The sequence below is a fragment of the Polypterus senegalus genome, chromosome 17 (genome assembly GCF_016835505.1).
Source record: "Polypterus senegalus isolate Bchr_013 chromosome 17, ASM1683550v1, whole genome shotgun sequence".
Taxonomy (NCBI): Eukaryota; Metazoa; Chordata; class Cladistia; order Polypteriformes; family Polypteridae; genus Polypterus; species Polypterus senegalus.
The window spans coordinates 86,480,365-86,498,550 of NC_053170.1; the positions used below are offsets into that span (position 1 = coordinate 86,480,365).

Here is an 18,186-nt window from a genome sequence, read left to right on the forward strand (position 1 = left end):
TCCGAGAGGTCACAAAAGACCCCAGGACAACGTCTAAAGAACTGCAGGCCTCACTTGGTTCAATTAAGGTCAGTGTTCACGACTCCACCATAAGAAAGAGACTGGGCAAAAAGGGCCTGCATGGCAGATTTCCAAGACACAAACCACTGTTAAGCAAAAAGAACATTAGGGCTCGTCTCAATTTTGCTAAGAAACATCTCAATGATTGCCAAGACTTTTGGGAAAATACCTTGTGGACTGATGAGACAAAAGTTGAACTTTTGGAAGGCAAATGTCCCTTTACATCTGGCGTAAAAGGAACACAGCATTTCAGAAAAGAACATCATACCAACAGTAAAATATGGTGGTGGTAGTGTGATGGTCTGAGATTGTTTTGCTGCTTCAGGACCTGCAAGGCTTGCTGTGATAGATGGAACCATGAATTCTACTGTCTACCAAAAATCCTGAAGGAGAATGTCCGGCCATCTGTTCGTCAACTCAAGCTGAAGCGATCTTGGGTGCTGCAACAGGACAATGACCCAAAACACACCAGCAAATCCACCTCTGAATGGCTGAAGAAAAACAAAATGAAGACTTTGGAGTGGCCTAGTCAAAGTCCTGACCTGAATCCAATTGAGATGCTATGGCATGACCTTAAAAAGGTGGTTCATGCTAGAAAACCCTCAAATAAAGCTAAATTACAACAATTCTGCAACGATGAGTGTGCCAAAATTCCTCCAGAGCGCTGTAAAAGACTCACTGCAAGTTATCGCAAACGCTTGATTGCAGTTATTGCTGCTAAGGGTGGCCCAACCAGTTATTAGGTTCAGGGGCAATTACTTTTCACACAGGGCCATGTAGGTTTGGATTTTTTTTTCTCCCTAAATAATAAAAACCATCATTTAAAAACTGCATTTTGTGTTTACTTGTGTTATATTTGACTAATGGTTAAATGTGTTTGAAGATCAGAAACATTTTGTGTGACAAACATGCAAAAGAATAAGAAATCAGGAAGGGGGCAAATAGTTTTTCACACCACTGTATATAAAAGGAAAAGGCATCATATCCATTGGAAAGTTGATCCATAGAAAATGAGGCAAGTCCAAAGTGACTGCAGGTTTTATTTTTTGTTTGTTTTGTACTTGATTTTTTTCCTACATTTCTCTTGATGTTGTGCTTATATTCATTGTACATACATTTGCATTGGCATTAATCTGGGATGCTACAACAGTGACCCAAAAGATCTTTTTTTTTTTATTTATTTCTTACTTGATCTTCTGTTTTGAAAGTAATAACCACCTTCAGACCAAGCCTGAAGTGAACAGTTACCAACTTGTAATAAGAAAAAAATACAAATCAATCCAGTTCTACTTTAGTGCACATTTTAAAACTTTGGTAGGTATCTCTAAATGCAAACATTATGAAGAAAGAAATGTGATTGGGAGTGTGTTTATTTTTAGCTATAAAATAGCTGGTTATCAACAGACTGAATGCTACAAAATGTGAATGTAGTGTAGCTGTCCAGAGACAAACTTACTAACCCTTCACCAATGTATTCAAAACGTTTGTTTCAGAGTGCCTTTAACATGTCAATTAAACATAGTCACTGAAACGCAAAATACCTGCCAGTTTTAAGTACATCTTTCCTGGTTATAGTACAAGAAAGTTTTACAGAGCACTTGTGTATAGACACTGAACTACATGCAATTCCACAAAACTAAAAAGGAAAGAATTGACTCTTCAGGAAAGTGTTTTCTGTGAGACCTTTCCCACATGCTTTACCAAAAACCATAAAATGGAGACTGTTCCAATTTATACAAAATTGAATGCAAAAACACCATCACACATAAGCTTAAAAAGGATGCTGTTTGACCAGGTTATATGCCAAAATGAAAAAGGTTAAGAACCTCTGCCACAAGCATTATCTACTATACCAGGTGTATAGCCTGACTGACCCCAGCACTTTTAACATTTTACGTTGTTTCCAGTATTCTTCTTCTAAATGATTCTATATCAAATTTTTCTCTCCATTGATATTACACTTTTACCATAGACTCTCAACCTTACAGACTCGTCTCCAAACAGAAAAAGTTTCAGTCTCTACATTCTTGATGTTTCTTTCTACACACTGAAAGACGACTGATCTTGTAACAGGGATTAACTGGTTATTTCCTTTAGAGAATCTCCCACCCTACACCTACAGCTATATGTGTCATGGATTAACAGGGCATCCAGTAAAGGCACTAAGGCTTATTTTTTATTTCAAATCCTGCATGTCTGCTGCTGCTCCTGTTATACACTATTTCCTTATCATATGTTGTCCTCCCATTTACGCGTACAGGAGACACAGTTAAGCCACTATTTCCCATTTCTGGATAAACTGTTGTCTCTCAATTAACCTATCCCTTGACTGAAAAAAGATGGATGTGGTAGAAGGAAAATGCAGTAATGTTTAGGGTTTCATTCGCTTTTCTTTACAAATAAATAATCAACTAATCATAAAAACCAAAATATCACACTATGTTTAAGATGGATTTTCTTGTCTGCAAATGTTACAACTGCATTACTGTTTCGCTCTTTAGTTTCTATATGCACCTTTTATTATGAAAACTATTACAAATCAAATTGAAAGGTTCACAGAATTTATGGAATTTTATGCATTTACTGCAATGTATAAAACATTAACCAAATGCAATCTACATTAATTCCTTTATGGAATCTTTAGTAACTTTTGAATCATAAAATGTTCTTATGTCAACAATTTGGAGTAAGCCTTTTTCTTGAGTATGAACTTATAGCTTAAATTCAGGCGTATGAATGACTCCTCTAAGTTGTGTTTGTCTACCTTGTGTACTAAAATGTGTCTGAATGATTCTGGAAATATTATTAGCCAAAATTTGTGTTGTCCAGGGCATATCATATGTTTACATTAATGTCAATATGACTTGACTGGGCTTCTTGACTCAAACAGTTGATATATTAAAAATAACGTATGTTAATAAATTCATAAGGAATATTTTACAGTCATATGAAAAAGTTTGGGAACCCCTCTCAGCCTGCATAATAATTTACTCTACTTTCAACAAAAAGATAACAGTGGTATGTCTTTCATTTCCTAGGAACATCTTAGTACCGGGGTGTTTTCGGAACAAAGATTTTTAGTGAAGCAGTATTTAGTTGTATGAAATTAAATGTGAAAAACTGGCTGTGCAAAAATGTGGGTCCCCTTGTAATTTTGCTGATTTGAATTCATGTAACTGCTCAATTCTGATTACTTGCAACACCAAATTGTATTTAAGGTGGTCAATTGCAAGTTGTGCTTCCCTTTGACTCTCCACTGAAAAGTGACAGCATGGGATCCTCAAAGCAACTCTCAAAAGATCTGAAAACAAAGATTGTTGAGTATCCTGGTTTAGGGGAAGGCTACAAAAAGCTCTCTCAGAGGTTTAAACGGTCAGTTTCAACTGTAAGGAATTGAATCAGGAAATGGAAGGCCACAGGCACAGTTGCTGTTAAACCCAGGTCTGGCAGGCCAAGAAAAATGCAGGAGCAGCATATGCGCAGGATTGTGAGAATGGTTACAGACAACCCGCAGATCACCTCCAAAGACCTGCAAGAACATCTTGCTGCAGATGGTGTTACCTGCACATCGTTCTACAATTCAGCGCAATATGCACAAAGAACATCTGTATGGCAGGATGATGAGAAAGAAGCCCTCTGCACTCACGCCACAAACAGAGTCACTTGTTGTATGCAGATGCTCATTTAGACAAGCCAGGTTCCTTTTGGAACAAAGTGCTTTGGACTGATGAGAAAAAAATGGAGTTATTTGGTCATAACAAAAAGTGCTTTGCATATCTGAAGAACAACACCGCATTCCAAGAAAAACACCTGCTACCTGCTGTCAAATTTGGTGAAGGTTCCATCATGCTGTGGGGCTGTGTGGCTAGTTCAGGGACTGGGGCCCTTAATAAAGTCAAGAGTCAGATGAATTCAACCCAATATTAACAAATTCTTCAGGATAATGTTCAAGCATCAGTCACAAAGTTGAAGTTATGCAGGGGTCGGGTATTCCAACAAGACAATGACCCAAAACACAGTTCAAAATCTACAAAGGCATTCATGCAGAGGGAGAAGTACAATGTTCTGGAATGGCCGTCACATTCCCTTGACTTGAATATCATCGTAAATCTATGGGATGATTTGAAGCAGGCTGTCCATGCTCAGCAGCCATTAAATTGAACTGAACTGGAGAGATTTTGTATGGAAGAATGGTCAAAAATACCTCCATCCAGAATCCAGACAATCATCAAAGGCTATAGAAGACGTCTAGAGCCTGTTATATTTGCAAAAGGAGGCTAAACTGAGTATTGATGTAATATCTTAGTTGGGGTGCCCAAATTTATGCACCTGTCTAATTTTGTTATGATGCATATTGCATATTTTCTGTTAATCCAATAAACGTAATGTCACTGCTGAAATACTACTGTCTCCATAAAGCATGTCATATATTAAAAGGAAGTTGCTAGTTTGAAAGCTCAGCCAATGATAAACAAAAATCCAAAGAATTAAGAGGGGTTCCCAAACTTTTCCATATGACTGTATATTGTGGACTTACTTGATTTTAATTATTTATTGATTATAACTGCAGATAATGAAAATTTGATATGATAATTTGATGGTTATTTCCCATATCTAGGAAAAAAATATCCAGTAGTCCCCAAGTATTTTTGGTGGATTCTTTGCATGGCACCCTGTGGAGGAGAGTATTTTGCGGATAATACCGAACCTATTTAATAAATACAATACATCAGAAAGGTAATCTGCTTCGGGTGATTGAATCTCTCCGAAATACTTGGGATAATGTTTGATTCAGACAATGTTGAAGGAAATTTATCCTTTTCTTGTGCCAATGCCATTTTGAAAAACACTGCGATACAAAGTTGTTTTCTCCTCTTTTATAATTCAACAAATTGTTTCTATGGGATCATCATACTTCAGCAATCATACATGTGACTTTAATTCTACACTTTTTGTAAAGGTCATATTCCATAATTTTATCCTTTAGATTCTGTGCAATCTGAAACATTTCACTGAATTTATGTAATAGCCACATTGCTGGTGGTTCTTTTCACTCTTCTTTTTCTTCATCTGCTGATGAACCGATACATTCTTGTAACTCTTCATTTGTTAAAACTTCTATATGGATTTCAATATGTTCTTCAACTTCTGCTTTAATCATATCGATATGTCAATCTCCCCCATGTTCTATTGCTGACTGAAACATTTTATAAACTTCTCTGTCAATCTTCAGAAAGCTGTTAAAGTCATTTGTGGCTTTACTCCATATAGTCCTCCAACCTGTATTTAAGTCTCTAGTTTAAATTAATCCATTGATGCTTTTATAAATTATATTTCATCTGGAATAGTGAATTATTTCCAGCATTTGGGTCAACATCAAAGACTGCTCGAATCCAATTAAATACTAGGTGGGTGTATGTGGCCCTGACACACCAAACGATACATTGGACAAAAGGTTGCAGCAAAGAGGTAGTATTTTGAGGTAAAAATGCAAGCTTGACATTTTATTCTTCATAGCAAACCAATTCGGGATGGTGCATTGTCTGTTATTACTAGGTCTTAAATTTCAACACTTTTTACTTCAAACATTTTTTTAACTTCAGGAATAAAACAATTGTAAAATTATTCCATACATAGAATGGCTGTGACCCAGGCTTTTTATTGTATTGCCAGAACACAAATAAATAATTTTTATTCTTGCTCTTGAGAAGGCAGGGATTCTTAGGTCAATAAACAAACTCCTGGCTTAACCATATGCCCTGTAGCGCTGCCACACAGCAATAAGGTTAGTCTGTCCTTTCAAGACTTAAAGCCTTTAGCCTGCTTTGCCTTTTTCTGAATGTATGTTTGATTCAACATCTCCTTCTATAACAACCCTGTTTCATCACAATGAAACACATATTCTGGAAGGTATCTTTTTTTCTTCAATTAATTTTTTCTGGAAACCCACACCAGCCACTTTATTGGAAGACATAGTCTCTCCAGTAACTTTTATACTTTTATGTTCATACTGATTTCTGGATCTATGCAACCATCCCTTACTTGCAATAAATGGCTTGGTGTCACTCTTTTATGTGGATTCTTTCCTATAATCCCTTACAGTTTCCTTAACACAACACATTACTGTCTACCAGAAACGACTGATGGAAAGATGATTCATGACACTGTTTATACAGGCGGGCATGCAAGAAATTAATAAAATCAAATTTAAGATTTTTTTTTTATGTTTTATTTTGCAGGTGGTGGGTGTAACAAAGCAAGATACAGAGGACAGGAGGATATGGAAAAAGATGCTCCGCTGTGGCAACACTTAACAGTAGCAGTCGAAAGAAGAAGAAAAAGATTTGATATTTTATTTAAAATGGATGTTACTGAAACAATGAAAGGTGATCCCACGGATATAGGGGATTGGGTTTGTGTGTTACTGAGGGGGAAAAAAAACCTTGTTATTTTCATTAGGTTTCATTAAAAAATTCACAAGACACAGATAACAGATATGATAGATGAAAAGCAAACCAACATATTTCAAAGACGACTGCATAAAATGGAAGTGGTCATATGGTGCTTTTTTTTTTTTAAAAAAAAAAGCACAGTAAACTATATTATTATTGTAGGCTTGTTTAGGACTGGCTCCTGCTTTATTCTTTCAGCTTCTTTATAAGCAGACTACGAAAATGTAAAAAAATTTCAATTTAAACATTGATACACTTGATCATAACATAAAATAAGCTACACTTCAACATACAGAAGTGTCAATATTAGATGCCCTGCAATTACATAATCCACTTCTTCAAAGGTGGGCCCTAATTTCATAAAGTTAAGGATAAAATTAAACAGCAGAGCAACCAACTACCAGTGAGATTCAAGCATCTTGTTTTCTCTGCAAACTTTTCCACTCCTCAAATTAGCATGAAATTATCTTATGAATGTTCATTCCACTTCCTACAATTTTTGAATATATAAAAAATCAATTGGTAAGACAGTTTAGGGTTATGTATGAAGAAGGCAAATGCAGAACTTTCCGCTTAGCTCTCCACTCTATTTTAAGGATGAAAAAAATACTGAAATGTAAACTAAAATGCATATAACAGGAAGCTAACATGGAAAATGACCACTGAAAATACTTTCAATGAATTAAAAGAAAGCATATCATCACAAAGTATACTTTTTCTGAGTGGTGAAAAACAGACTCTTGACTCTTTAACATTATCCTGATGTTGTTTAATGGTATTACTACTACTACTGCACCATACTTCCCAAGGGTCAAATCTTTATCTAATATTTTATCCTAACCTAAAAACCTTGACCAAAATATTGCTTTATTTCCACGTGAATCAATATTTTATATGAATTCTGGCCTGACCAACAAAAATAAATTTATTGTACTTTTGGATTTAGCTATGTTTCTTTAATCACTTGGTCATACTTACACAAAATTCTGTTTTATTTCTTTGAGACAGATCTGACAATTAAAAGCTACTCTTAAAAACAATACAATAGCTTATTTATATGGACTTGGATTGGTCACAGTAAACTTGTCAAGTAAAGTTCAAAAGACTAACTTCATATTCTTTACACAATGGCGTTCAAGGTGCTAAAACTCTCCAAGAAAGCTTTAAATGTGAAGATATGACAAGCCCTGCCAAACAAATGCCAACAAACTACACTCTTTTTCAGATGCTTCCTCTGATTTGAGGGACCCAATCTTACATGTTCTTTCTCCAATTAGGTATTTGAAGTTCACTACTACACACTATTTTCACTATATATTTTTTAATCATTTCCTGCATTTAACATGTAATAAATGTTAGCATTTGTCTATACTCTATTAAAGTGCTATTCACCAGAAGTTTCACTCTGTTTTTGCTGATGGCAGTGCTGGAGATTTGCTGCTAGAAAACATGTTCAATTTAAAATGCCACATAAATGCATTGGAGTACAGTGAAATAATCATCTCTGTTGCTCAGTTGCCTCAGTGAAATAGAAATCAACAAAAAATAAGAAACATACATTAAAATGGTGTCTTGACTAAATCATTTAACTTTAAATTACACATCTAGCAACTTATTGCCTAATGAGGGCAAGTTAAGACTTATTGGGGATACTGAAATCTTTTCTATATATATTATTTTTTCCTTCATTTTCTACATCAAATACCACCATTTGATATGGCTTTTTATTTTTACATGGAAAAACACTTAATTTCTATCATCTTTGGCACTGAATTTAATATAAATGATTCGCAGTAAAACACACTTGAATGTGCTGGAATTTATAACAGAAAACATGTGGTTTGACAAAGTTAAAATCGTAAAAAGAAAACTTAAAAACATTTAATTTTACATTAACCAAACTACCTCACAGGAAAAGTTTGCAAATGATAGAAGAAACATTACATTATGTTGAAAAAAATAAGAAACATATGGTTTAAGTTAGAACCCCCTTTCTTTTATCTCTTCCTATTTAGCTTATATGATAAGCTACAGGCAAACAGACTGCCCACACAGAAAACCATTTATATTAAAGAAAGAAAGTTATTTTGCTCATGACATGTACGTATTCCGTAATAGTAAAAAAACACACTAAGACATGTCTACTAAATAACATCAGTGATCCCATTTTAGAGGTGGGAAAAAGAAAAGAGCAGCTTGTTACCATATAAAACATGTGCGAACATTCTATTCCTCAGCAAACTGGTGGTGGCTTAGACAATAAAGTGGAAGCCGAATTATGCTTGTAACATGATTTTCTCCCTCATTGACAGTTTTAAGTTTCATCCCACAGCCTAAGATAGACAATTAAGGAGTGACTCAACCTCTGATTACTTCCAATGCCCTAGATTTTCTCTAGATTTAAGGTGTCATCCATGCACTCTAGCTGGTGAAATCAAGTTTCACTTGAAAAACTAGATGCTCCTGCAAAATGGGCAAACATGTAATAACGGTTTACAATGTTAATAACATAGACATTTTTCACAAATATAATGCTATCTCACACCATTCTATAGTGACAAGAAAAATCTGTTATCTTATTTAACATAACACCTCTCACCTGTTTAGTCTTCTTAAGTTCCTCTTGTAGCTGAGAACACATGGTTTCAGATTCAATGAGCTGTGCCTGTCATAAGAAAGCAAAATAGAGTCTAATGCATATGAATGTTTGACTTCTGGAAACTTATAATTACATGATTTGAACAACACACAACATGGGAAAGACAAGCAAATTCAATGGAGAGTGCCAATTACTTTGTTAACCGGAGGTTTTTTGTTCTAATTAGAGTTAATAGCAGCACAAAACATAGGCACACAATTTATCAAAAAGAATCAAAAAGGCTGAACTACAGCTAGATAGGCCAGAAACAGTGACTGTCACACCTTTTGTCCAATCCTATCTCATAATTTCAAATTTCAAGGAATGGTTTTAGAAACATACATGGCCACAACACTTACATACTGTGCCTAGTTATGTGATAATAATTTGGGAGCAAATTTAAGTTATATTTTTTTGTTCCTAATTTGCTGTAAGCCAACTGAATGACTAATTTCTAATTTTTTGACAAGGAATTAGAGTCAGTTAACTTAAAATGGCTACAATTGGTAGGATTTGGTGTCAGACCGGAGAATTATTTTATTTAAGGGCTATTTACATTTTGTCAGCTTTCTTTAATATGAGAAGTTTGTTAAAATTACCTACTTCAATTCCCAAATCACGCAGCTTGGAGGAAGTCATCCATTGCACTTGCACTCACATACAAGTAAATCAAAGTAATAAGTTAACAGCATAGGAAGATGTTTTACAAAAGTAAATTTTGTTATCATCATTTGTTAGCTGTGCACTGGATACATTTGTTTCTACCTTGCAGTAAGGGGATTACAGGCTTCCCCCAAATTATGAACAACCACTTTCATGAAAATTCTGGTATTCGGGTATTAAACAGTATTTACTGAAGGGAAAATGTCTTAGTATAATTTGTTTTTGATGACTAATGTTACTTTTAAAGAAATTTTGTCAATTTTCTTGTATTCTGGCATTTATCAAAAAATGGGTTATTCTTATAGGGCCTTCTGAAGGTGCACAGTAGTCTCTCATCCTTGCTGGCTAAATCACAGGGTCATAAAGTAATGCAGAAGGTGGTGAAAGTGGCATTACTGGCAATGTTAAAAGTATTACTGGCTTCCAGTTGCCTTCTGTTCAGCACATTTAAAACACACCGATTTAAAAAGGCAGACAGAATTATTAAAAATAGAATTCCTGAACCCTATGAAAAAACTCAATCCCAGGCCACCTTAAGTTCCTTCGCACCAGTCCAAAAAGGTTTAAGGTATGTGTTCAACATTACTTGCCTCGCTTTTCCTGTCATCCTACATTTACCCAGATCGCTGTAGATATGGAACACATATGAAATTTACCCTATACAACTCCAGGCACCTCACACCCAGATAAACAGACTTGAGCTGGGAGAACTTTTTGTCCAACTTGAGCACCCGCGGTTATATAGCAGTCTGCTCGATGCTTGTGCTAATCAACACATTTGCAAAACAAAAGACACTAATGGAGAGGTGCAAAGGAATTTGAGGTGGCGCAGGATTACAAGTTTTTTTTGTAGGCTTCAAGGATTCTAGTGTTAAAGACCTCAGTGACCATCCTCAGTCACTTTTCCTTCCTTCAGGCCAACAGTACAGGACCCCTGACACTTATGCCTGTAGATTCTGGGGCAGTTTCCAGCAACACATTGTAAGGTTACTACCAATAATAACAAGAAATATTGTAACATAAACACTGTATATGACACCTTTTGTCAGGGTTTGGGGTTACTTTTTTGTTGATATTGCATTATTTACACTGCTCTGAGAAGTTAGGCAAGTAAGAATTTCATTGTACATGTACACATATGACAATACACAATAATTTGATTTAATTCGCATTATAAAGGGATTATGCAGGGGGAAAGCCATCTGCATCATCTGTAATACTGTATAGTAGTTAACGATGCAGACACAAAGCACCACAACAAGTACAACGTGCGGAACAGATAAATCACAAGCAACTTATTTTTGCCAATACCAAATGTGAGTGGCGGATATTAACATAAAAAATGCTGATTTATAAGCATTAATAAAAAGGGCAAATGAAAAAGGAAATTCATCCATTACACATAACTTAAAAATTTGTTTCAATGACTAACATGGGAGTGGAAACTTTTGCAGTTTTAGTATCAACAGTACTAAAACCCATTTCTTGAGCTAACAATGTTCTGGTTCAGCCATGCTATTTAGCTTAACATATAGTAATAACAATAAAGGAAATATAACAAAACAATTTACAATTCATGCATCTAAACCTCAAAAAATTACAAAACGTATAAAAGATTACAACTGAATAAGCCTCAATTTGACCACTAAAAGGTAGGTTCAATAGCAATGGCATGGCTAGTCCTCTACAGTTGCTATTTCCTCTCAGAGCTATTTTACAAAGTGCATCACCATTTTACTGTGAAGACGAGTGGGGACATGGCAGGCTATTGTTATTCTACGACTTCAGTCCAAAAAAAACAACATTCAACGGCTAAAATGGTAATTTTCCTGCAAATTTTCAGATGGCACCACTGCCATTGGTAGTAATGACTAATTCACATATGAGCAGCTGATCAGTGATCTATCACTTTATGGTAATGAAAACAACCTTGTCTCACAAAATAACTAAATTTAACTACAGACTATTTACATCAAAGGCACTGAGGTAGCACATGTTAACTACTATATGTAGAGGGTGTATACATTTATTACTATCTAAAATGGTCAGCAAATAACACAGCTCAGATTAAAGGAGTACAAGAGCAACATCACCTAACAAAGGCCAGCCTGAGAAAACAGACCCAATTCACTTCTATCATGGACTGAGTTAAGAGTCTAACTAAACGTATCACACTCTATGGTCTGCAAAACCTACTTAAAAGAAAATTGGACCTATAGAGAACTAGAAAAATGGCAGAACAGATACAGGCACAAGTCTCACCACTGTGGAATCTCTTTCGTCTTGCTGGAGTTAAAAAAAAAAAAAAATTAAATAAAAAAAAAAAAAAAAAAAAAAAAAAACTCCATTATCAGGGACTCTCACCCAGCTGAATACAGCCTCTTTATTTGATGTGACACCAAATATAATCACAGGTGTCAGAGACCTATACACCTTATACAACCCACAAGAACAGTTTTAACAATAGTTTCTTTTTCTCTCTGCAACCTTAACTAGTTGCTAAAGACTTACAGTCTGGGGATAGCAAGAGCTACTAGCCCAACCAGCCAAATAAGTGAATAAGAATCTTGGAGATCATGTAGCATACTTTGGTAAACCACAACCACAATCATTTTACTTTCAAAAAGTACTATATTATTATTTTTTTTTTTATAACTCTGGATTATGTTACTACTGATCATATACAAATCTATTGTACAAATACAAATGTTCTATGTTGTCTAAGTATATTTTGCTGATGATTGTTTTGTATATTTTGCATGTAATGAACTGGCTGCGTAATTCCCTGCATAACAATTTCTATGTACCTGTACAAATGGTAAATAACGTATGTTATCTTTATCTTCCTAGACTATGGTATAGATAATGTGGATAATGCAAAAAAAGCTGTAACTGAAGGAAATCTGTCTTTAGTTAAGCTTCTTTTAATAATTGTTCATGTCCCAATGTCTAGAACATCTTTTCATCAATAAATGGCTGTTGTTTCAGAGACCTTCCAGTCTATGGGGCAATTGCTGCTTGAAGAAAAGAGAGCAGGTTTTCCCACCATTCAATGTTCATACTGCAACCTTGCACTGGTTAAGATATATTCTACAGTATAGTATCCCAGCATGCATGGACTTTTAGACTTGGCATGGATTAAATACCATTCCAGGGTACTAGTTTTTATGTTTAATATGTCATTTCCTATAGTTTCAAAAAGCCTTGTCTACTGTGGACTGTATTAATTTGATTACAGAAAAAGAAAATAGAAATTCATACATCATTTGTTTGTTAATTATTGAGTTCTTAAAGTGTTAAAAAAAATATTGTTTAAACTTAATCACAGAAGCTGAATTTTATTATTTTACAAATTTCTTCTTGCTTGCTTGAAAAGGGGGGCTTACCTGCCTTGAAATTTTGCATATTGAAATCTGTTCAGTTAGTCAATAAAAGGTGTCATTTTGCATGATTGCTCTTTGCATCTAAAACAGCTAACACAGTAAAACACCCTATTACTAAATAAAATGCGTATGAAAGACTTACAACAGTCATCTTGAACTGTTCAAGTGGCTAAGACCATATCCTAAATTGAACAAACAGCGAAAACTAAAACTTCACTCAGTGCACCTAATGTTTTGACAGTGCACTTTACTTTCTTAGAAGTACATTCACCTGAGCAGAGTCCAAGGCTATAAAGAACTCTTGTAATCTGGTTATGAAATGAAAAAAAACTGACAACAATGACAATATAAATTGAGTCTGGCAGCAGCAGGACAGACCTCTATGAAGTGGTAAAGAAGGGATGCAGGACTTCCTTCATGAAAATGTGACTCCATAAATACTTCCAAAATGACAACATGCCTTATCCCTAGATCACCTGAAATACAGTATCCTTAGATAAAATTGTTTCAGCATTTGTAGGAGCCACTCATCTAAAAGACAATGAACTGATTTTGCTATTACATGCGTGTTTGCCTCTTGTTAATGTTTACTGCTTTCTTTAATCCACTACTTATTAGCTACACTTCCTGACTTTTGGTAATATTATGCATGAGTAATTTCTAAGTCTTGGTGTGACAGAAACAATGTAAAAAGTAAAAGATTTCCAAGACAGTGGCTAAGTGGTTAATCCAATTGATTCATAAAACAGTTATATCGTTGAGCATTCAACTTCTACGTGGTCACACACAAGACCCTCACAAAACACAAACCATCTAAACAGCTTTTGAAGTCCACATATGTCTGCATCCGATTATCCCTTTTTTTCTCTGCAATCCCTGCAAGGGTTCATGCTTTCCTGCACGTCTACACTTGCTGCAGCACAGGCTGGTGTACCAGAGGAAAAACAACTGCTACATGCTATTCTTTTTGTACTTACTCAGTTGCGAAAAGTGACTTAACTCATAAGAGCACAGCCAGTAATTAGAATTTACTTAAAATTCTGTAAAACATGCTGCATATTGTACTTTCCAGTTTTGAAAGCAAACTGAAAAATAAAACATACTCACAAAATAATGGACATTTGTTCAAAGGCTAATTAAAAATAAATTGCACAATAGAATGCAGATGGCTCATGGAATGAATATCATATTTTCAACAAACACAATGAAAGCTCCTGAATGGCCAGATTAAGACAGAATAAGCACACATGCACCACCTTGTGTCAAACAGCATGCAAAAGAAAAATAAACCATATGAAATGGGCCTTCCCAAAAAATCCTAAATGTAGGAAATGCCAAGGTCCGGGTATTTTGTTAAAACACTGAGCAGTGACCAGATCATAATATAGACCTTTACTCTTTCATGCTCATGGCATCACATATATCGTTTCTTCATCTGTAACAGTATAGCTTCATAACAGTGTTTGATATTTAGGTCTAGTCAGTGCATTTCCAGAGTCACACACAGTGTGGAGACATGCTGGGGACTGATTTTTTTATCATCCACCCACTCACACTCTAAAAGGTTCTTTCCTCACTTGCCTATACTTTAGCATAAAATCAACATCTCTATGTTCAAATTCTCTGTGCTCAAATGCTTAATCTCTGTGCTAAAATTACCCCACAAGCCACAAAGAATTAAGCTGGGTCCCACAACTCCCATAGGAATGCATGCTTCTACTGTATGCCTTAATCAAGTGCTGCGTAAATTCAGCAGTGTCTGTGCCATATGGTCCAGCCATCCATTTCTAAGTTGTTACTTTTGCATTTGTTACAAATAACAGTTCAGTTTTTTCTATGACAGTAGTATATGAACAGTGACAACTCAGTGATGAAGTGCTTGACTTATTGCTATTGTCTGCTAATACTTTTAAACAGTCATCATGGCTGGCATATAGCAACTGCTTCCCTTTCTTCATAACAATGAAGGAAAGTGACTCCTATGCATCCGAATTTTCCTCTTATTTTAATTGGTTCATAATTAATATTTTAAGGGACTTTTTGAGACAAGCGCTACTCTCTATTACTCTTTTATATATATATATATATATATATATATATATATATATATATATATATATATATATATATATATATATATATATATATATATATATATATATATATATATATATATATATATATATATATATATATATATATATATATATATATATATATATATATATATATATATATATATATATATATATATATATATATATATATATAAAATAAAGAAAACACATTGAATGAGGAGGTGTGTCCAAACTTTTGGTCTGTACTGTATGTATACTAATATATATCCACTGTGCAAAGAAATTCTGAAATCGACAGCTTATTCCAGCTAAAATCATCAGTCTGACTGTACTCCATCAAGAGATGAGTATACTAGCATAAACCAAACATCACCTGTAGCTGCTTCACCTCCTGTAAAGCTGCCATTTGAAGTAGTTGCTCTGTTTCTACAAGTTCTCCAGAATCCAAACAAATACACTGCAACAAAAGCATATATATTAATTAACTGGCAGTAAAATAATTCTGTATTGTACATGCGGCTTTTGATTATTATTACTTACTGTATAGGTTTATCCCAAAATACTTCAGCCATCCATCAGACTGATTATTTAAAATTAGTGGTTTTCATATTACATTAACTATATTAATTCAACATCACTTCCTATCTGCCTGTAAAAGTGTGAGATTATTTATTCGATTTGAAAATTGTAATATGCTTAAATGCTAAAGTATGTGTTTAGAAGAGAGAAACCCTTTCCGAGGGTGAAAGGATAAATAGAAACATACTTATGCAGGTAAAAAGGTTGTGCACTTAAGATATTAGCCGTTAATGGCGCAAGATATAATCAATTTCTTTGAATACTTTAATAATGAACAAAATTTGCAGCAAACAACAAAACTATTAAAATAAAAAGTACATGCTTTCATGCAATCTTTACTTCCAGCAGAAAAGGATGAGTATACATTTGTGAGAGTAAATAAATCAAAGCTTTCTCTCTATAACTTTACCAGTATGACAAGTATAAGATAAAATATAATTCTGTAGAATTTAATAAAATGTGAAAATGTGAATCATTCATCATTCAGTATAAAAAGTCAGTGACAATGCTAGTATTAACTTGTGTAGTATGTCATATAAATATGCACCATAGCAGAAAAGGGAAGTTTGAAGTGCTTTTGAAAACAATTTTAGTGCTGGGTTAATGTTGGTTTATACTGTTTTGCTGGTGGGTTTTTATATTTTATATTCAAAATAACTCATTAAATAGGATCTCGAAAATTTCCAGCTTTAATTTTTTTTCCTGAAAAAGCCGTAATCTGAATAAGCGGAAAAAATGAGAAAACATTTTTTATTTTTTGTAAAGATTGTACAGTCAGCAACTAATGATCCAACAAAGATTAACAATATAGATTTAAGTATAAAAAAAACACTGTTACACAGAAAATATAATTTTGGGAAAAAACAGAATGAAAACTGGGTTTTGATCCACAATCATTTATGGACACCAGTACTTAGTTCAATAAAGAACAACAGAAGAATCCAAAAATGAATGTATTAAAAAATTGTTATGAATATTTAGTTCATGTTTTCATAGTATTCATGCACAATTGTGTTCTAAATGTAAATAATCTGAAAAAGATGGATATTAATATTAGGTGAGGCAGGGAATTTTTTTACTGCCCATACTCACTTTATAGAAAGAGAGAGTTCTACTATTTTATTCTAATACAATTATGAAAGGATACACCTTACTGTGACAAATATATTACTATCTTCGTGTTGGAACGACGAATCATGCTAGCTAATTGTAATAGCAATCATGCCTATTTGTATGATGCTGTTTTAAGCAACATAACTTTTTAATGGTAATTACTGTTTCAAGAAATTGTGATGGTGTCCACCAAAACAACTATATATAATAATGCTTGAATTAGTGACTATGAAAATTTCAAGTGACTAATATTTTGAGAATTGTTAGTAGCAATTTAGTGTAATAAATTCTGAAACACTAGTAAAACATGAATTAATATTTAATGGACATACTGTATATAATGTACAAAACATTTTGCAATCCAAAATTCAAAAAATTCAAAGCAGAGAAATAATTACCTTACTTTCATCTATTGGTTCCAAAATATCTGTAAGACCCGCAGTTAAAAGCCCTTGTCCAATTCCAAATTCATCAACCTGCAACTTAAACAGATCTGTGGCAATCTGAACAAAATCTGTCAACAAAATACAGAGGTTTCAAGATAAGTGTCATGTTCTGGCTCATAGTCAAAATTAAAATCAATAAACAAATTAAACTAAACAATAATAAGAAAAAACAAAGTAATGCAATATAAGTGATGCTTTCCCTTGAAATGGAAGTCTTAGTTTTGTTACACTGGATGTAGAGAACTCTGCATGGTTAGCTGCCTACAACGAGGCAGGATCAATACTGTATACTGCAAAATACATAAGCTTTCCAGAGGTTAATTAAAGTATTACCTCAAAATCAAAAACAAATCAGTAAAGCCCCAGGACTATGTCGATGCAAATGCTAGTTTACAAAGCCAAGAACAACAACAATAACATTTATTTATATAGCACATTTTCATAAAAACAGTGTAGCTCAAAGTGCTTTGCAAAATGTCAAAGAGAATGTTACAAGAAAAGAAAAACAAATAAGATTAGGGAATAATATTAAAGAATAAGTAACAAAGAAAAAACAAATCTATATGATCTTAAAAAAAACAGATAAATATCAAGTAGAAATGTAGCATCCATATATACAATAAAAGGATGCAAGTCTTTAAAGAGGAGTCCAGTGATAAGGTCAGATGGCCAGGAAGACAGAAAAACAAACACAAAAAACTCCAGTTAAACTGGAAACAATAGCAAAGTCTGCAGGGGTTTCAAGGCCAAAAGACAGCCAGGCTCCAAATGGGA

The 18,186-nt window shown here is 34.1% G+C and overlaps 1 protein-coding gene across 1 annotated transcript in view; it reads right to left on the bottom strand.

Annotated features, from left to right (window-relative positions):
- Positions 1–18,186, bottom strand: part of LOC120517213 (syntaxin-binding protein 4-like) — a 173,700-nt gene that overhangs the window by 67,518 nt on the left and 87,996 nt on the right. Inside the window, exons 19-21 of the mRNA XM_039739381.1 lie at positions 17,365–17,480; positions 15,648–15,731; positions 9,112–9,177 (exon numbers count right to left, since the gene is read on the bottom strand). Coding sequence (XP_039595315.1) covers positions 9,112–9,177; positions 15,648–15,731; positions 17,365–17,480 — 266 coding nt within the window. The remainder of the gene's footprint in view (positions 1–9,111; positions 9,178–15,647; positions 15,732–17,364; positions 17,481–18,186) is intronic.